This window comes from Montipora foliosa, chromosome 9 (assembly GCF_036669935.1).
Source record: "Montipora foliosa isolate CH-2021 chromosome 9, ASM3666993v2, whole genome shotgun sequence".
Taxonomy (NCBI): domain Eukaryota; kingdom Metazoa; phylum Cnidaria; class Anthozoa; order Scleractinia; family Acroporidae; genus Montipora; species Montipora foliosa.
Window position 1 is genome coordinate 38,668,459 of NC_090877.1, and position 5,000 is coordinate 38,673,458.

Sequence of the window (5,000 nt, forward strand, 5' to 3'; positions counted from 1 at the left end):
GCTTGGAATATTTCTTTCATCGGACTTAAAAATAGGCTGTACTTTTGCCTTTTTCCAATCATCAGGAAATATTCCAGCCTCCAAGGCAACACTTGATTTATAATATCACATATAGAATTTGAGATGTATGGACTACAAAGCTTTAGAAGTCTGCTAGAAATATTATCCAATCCGTAACTTACCGAGGGTTTGAGTTTAGTGATCAGGCTGTGAATGTACCCTTCACTTACAGGGCGAAAATAAAAATTTGAGTCAGTTCTATTTAAAAAGTCCTCTGGTTGAAAAGCAGTGTCTGGAATACCAGATGCCAGTTTACTACCCAGAGAACAAAAGTGGTTATTCATTTGCTCAGCTATATCTTGCTTTTCTGTAAAATCTTTGCCCTCATAAGCAAGTTCATTTATAACTGTCACTTTACAATTGCGTCCCAGGGAACTATTTATTACCTTCCAAGTTTCTTTAAGATTACCACTATGCTTCTTAATGCTCTCATTAAAGAAGTTAGTCCTGGCTTCCCTAACACTAGCGTTTACGTCGTTTCGTGCCTTTTTATAATCATTCCACATTTGATGAGAATTCTGCTTGACTGCTTGCTTTTTTAGAAAATCACGCTTTCTCATCTTCTGCCTCAGTCAGTCGGATGATATCCGCGGTGAAGATTTTTTCACTTTTCTTTTCCTTATCGGGGCATGTTTATTCGCAATTTCCAGAAACAGAGATTTCCAAACTGCCCACATTTCGTTTGGATCATCCAAAAGAGAAGCAAGATGGAAAGGTGTCTCATTTATGTCTTCAATGAAGGCATCACTGTCAAAATTTTTGAATTGTCGAGATTCAATTACTTCTGGATCAGTTTTGGGCGTATTGGACTGTGGACAGAAATACCAACGTGTAAGAGCCCATGATTTGTTATGATATGCCCTTCGTCAGTCACAAGCCTTAAGGCGGAAGTGTATTTCATTGATAAGCCCTGTCGATCGGTCAGACATGGCTCTCAGTAAATTCCAGCTTCTTTTAAACAACCTCAGCAACGAGTTAAACGAAAGAAATCTTCAAAGTTTAATTCACATTTGCGGAGAGCTTATCCCCGGTGGTCAGCGAGACGGTATCAGAACTGGCTGGCATGTTTTTACAATCTTACTTCATCAAAACGCAATTGGCGAAGATCCAGAGAGGCAGAGATTCTTGCTTCGAATATTCGAGGAACTGAGACCGAAGAGAAGAGATATGGTCCGCATGATCAAGCGGCATATTCAAGAAAACTGCGAGCAACCAGAAACGATACTTGGTGATTTGGAATCAAGTGGAGAGATCAACTTCCCTTCACAACCTACGACTCCTGTTGTCGTGAACGATTATTATTCTGGCTGCCTTCTTCGCTGTGGTTGTTTAAACTGTAGCTGTACTCCGCGTTCCTGTGACTGCTGCTGTTGTTGTGTGATATTCGCGATATTATTCGTCTTCTTAGCCGCTGCATGTGCTTTAGTCTGGTACACGCCAATATTTCCTGAAGTGCAACATTTTCGTAACAAGTGTGGTTTTGTAGGACCGTTAGTTATTTTCGTTTTTGTATTCGTGGCGGTTTCTTGCGCTTTATGTGCTGGGTACCAGCTTTGTTTACGAAAACGAGGAAGAGAACTTGATTACTCATCATTGCTTTCAAGCGGCGATCATAACAGCACGAGTAATCAAGCAGTTTATGACGATGGAAAATATGCAGCGTCCGTTTCCACACGAACGAGTAGCAGGACGTTTCCAAGTAGGATGGAACGTTCTCAGAGTTCCGGACGCGTCACAGCTTCGAGCTCTCATGCTTCCTTGGGCTCATCCCGCCCTACCACGTTCTCTCCAGCCCTGGGAATAACATCAGATGGTTGTTCAAAGCAAAACGTTTTTAATATTGACGACAAAGAAGATCAAGAAAGCAAGGAGAACTATGGATCGACGGAGGACACAAAAGGGCTCAACGACAACATGTTATAGAAATCTAGTATGCGATATTTAATGACCTTTCCGCGAATGTGGAGCACTGTGTGTTTAATAATCAACTACCGTGGGAAAAAAGTAGCCGTTCCTCAGCACCAGCGAGCAGAGTGATATCGAGTTTTGTTGCCAGCAAGCTCTATTATGTAATTTCGCGTCTCCAGCCGGGAAATTGTTTTTTATACCCTCTGAGTTTTCACGGCTTGTAAGAATCCACAGTTTCCCAGCAAGCAAACCTTGCTTAGAATAAAAAGTTCCCAGTAAAATTGTTTTCTTTAGGCTCCAGCCAGCACGATTTGTGTATAGTTTTCTGGCAGAAGTTAAATTTGAAGCCACATGTAAGTAAAGAGATTTGTTTCCTCTGATGCAGCATGCGAAATGGTTTCTGGTCGGTGGCCATGTTGAATTACCCCTTTACGTTTTCGCGGGCTTACAATTCATTTGTGAGTTATGAAATCTTGAATCAATTTCAAGGAACCTTTATCGCCACTACATCATCGAAAAGAAGACGACGGTAGCGGTTTAGGTTTACTGACTCTCATACTGGATATGTTCTTGGGACGTTGTTAAAATTCCCGGCGTGCCCAATCGATGAAAATCGATCATCGGAAGACAATCGATATAATCAATATAATTAATAAAAATCAATCAATTATTATCGATTGCCTCAATTAATCGATGAAAATCGATGCTCACAAACCTAGTCCTCGTAATTGCTATCCATTATATCGATTGTCATCGATCTTAGTCGGTAACTCTTGAAAGATTTGGTTTTATCAACGGAGTTGATAATGTAAATTAACCACCGTACAGAGATTCTAAAAGCTGACGTTTCGAGCGTTAGCCCTTCGTCAGAGCGAATCGAGGAATTATGGGTTACGTGTAGTTTTTATAGAAGAGTAGGAGCTACGCTATTGGTGGTAACATGGCAACGGGAAAAACAGGAATACATTAGTTAAATGAAAAGCGTTCGTTAATACCGTGGGATTAAGGGTGCCGATTTGGAAGATGAATTTTTGTTCCAGATTCTTGCGGCTTTCCGTCGTACCTAGATTTAGGGAAAGGCCACAGATAGCCATGTGTTGTTTGGAGTGGTTAGGCAGATTAAAATGACGAGCGACTGGCTTAGATGCATCTTTGTCATTCTTCTCAACATCGCGAAGGTGTTCGCGGAATCGGTCGCCTAGTCGTCTACCTGTCTCGCCAATGTATAATTTATTACATAACGTACAGGTTATGCAATAAAGAACATTTGCGGAGGTACATGTGAAACGATCGGTGATCTTAACAGATCGCTTAGGTCCCGATATTTTGCTAGTGTTAAGATTGAAAGGACAAGTTTTGCATCGTGAGCGCGCGCATTTGAAAGTGCCAGGTTGGTCGTTAGTTTTGAGCGCGCTTCTAACTAAAAAGTTGCATACGTTTTTGTCGCGTTTGAATGAAATAAGTGGAGGTTGCGAAAAGATTCTACCAGTCTCGAGATCATTTTGGAGTAATTTAAAGTTATTAAGTTGATACTTTTGACTGCGTGATTATGAGGATGGAAAGTGAGGGTGAATGGAATTCTGTCATTCTTATCCTTTTGTGACGTTTGTAGTGCTGACTGTCGATCAAATTGTTGGGCACGCTGATGGCCCGCTTTGACTACAGAGACAGGATAGCCACGTTTTACGAAAAACTGGCACATCTCCTCTAATTTGCTGGAAAAGTCGGAGTCATCACTACATAGCCGTCGAAGTCTAAGAAATTGAGAAAGGAATGGAGTTCTTGACATGGTTAACCTACAGATTCTCACAGTTATTTGTTGTATTCATCGTCACATCCATAAAATGTGAAGAACTCGATTCCTTATTCTCAATTTCTTAGACTTCGACGTCTATGTAGTGATGACCCCGACTTTTCCAGCAAATCAGAGGAAATGTGCCAGTTTTTCGAAAAACGTGGATGTAGTCAAAGCGGGCCATCATCGCGCCCAACAATTTGATCGACAGTCAGCACTACAAACGTCACAAAAGGATAAGAATGACAGAGTTTCATTCACCCTCGCACTGACTTGACTCTGTTTTGATTGGCTTTTACAACAGTGGGCTTGCTGAATCTCCCAAGGGAGGCGTCGAAAAAACAACGGACAAGTTCACGACATTACCTGATGTGTTTCCTCAAACCCGACTTTTGAACGAGGTCCTTGCCGCAGAGATCGCATTTGTAAGGTTTTTCTCCAGTATGGCATCTGCAAGCGTGAACAGAGGTCGCTAATCACAAAAACGTGTCAAAGAAGTTACAGAAAGAAAAGCAGTATTGGTAAATTAAACTATCTTCCCAGCCTCACTTCCTCCAAAACTCAATTCCATCTCTTGCTGTTGTTACCCTTTAACTACTTTTAACTATTTTTTGTATTGATGTTGACATTGGATGGATTAATTTTACAGGGATAATTTATATCGACGATGAATGATTTTATGAAAAAATCGGTCCAAAGCTTCGGACTGCACCCGCCATATTGCCTTTTCATCGCGGGAGCTTAAACGGCCAGCGGATTAAGATGTGACGTCAAATCGTGAAGGGACCGAGCGAAGGGCTTACGTGTCCCTTGTGTTTTGCTTGAGAAGTCTTGCGAGCTTGCCGAAGTGAGTATATTGAGCTTGTTTAGTTCCAGTCGCGCCGAAATGTCTGACGATGAAACCTCTTCACATTCATCTCAATCAAATCTTTCTATTGACGATGAAAGTATGCCTGAAAATGTGATTCGGCCGTACCAGTTCGAACCAGAGTTTTCTTCCAGCGAAGAAAATGTGGAAGAAGGAGAATTAGTAGGAGAGCGTCAACGCGACGATGAAAATTTTCGTGTCAGAAATCTGGACTGGTGAGGGTTTCTAGATATATTTTGTAACTTAAACAATGCAATTTAACCGATTCGTAGAGGCAAACCATGAATCAAACGGCCTTTGCTGTTTTGAAAATGCTGTGAAGATCAAACGCTCACGCGCTCCAAAATTGTAAACAACGCGCTCCAGAAT

The 5,000-nt window shown here is 41.4% G+C and overlaps 2 protein-coding genes across 2 annotated transcripts in view; one reads left to right on the top strand and one right to left on the bottom strand.

Moving 5' to 3' along the window:
- LOC137970943 (zinc finger protein 177-like) overlaps nt 1-5,000 on the bottom strand; it is a 14,279-nt gene that overhangs the window by 1,124 nt on the left and 8,155 nt on the right. Inside the window, exon 4 of the mRNA XM_068817611.1 lies at nt 4,130-4,213. Coding sequence (XP_068673712.1) covers nt 4,130-4,213 — 84 coding nt within the window. The remainder of the gene's footprint in view (nt 1-4,129; nt 4,214-5,000) is intronic.
- Nucleotides 914-3,075, top strand: LOC137970942 (uncharacterized). Its single transcript, XM_068817610.1, has one exon. It carries the CDS (start codon nt 988-990, stop codon nt 1,981-1,983), a length of 996 nt encoding a protein of 331 aa, XP_068673711.1. The 5' UTR covers nt 914-987; the 3' UTR covers nt 1,984-3,075.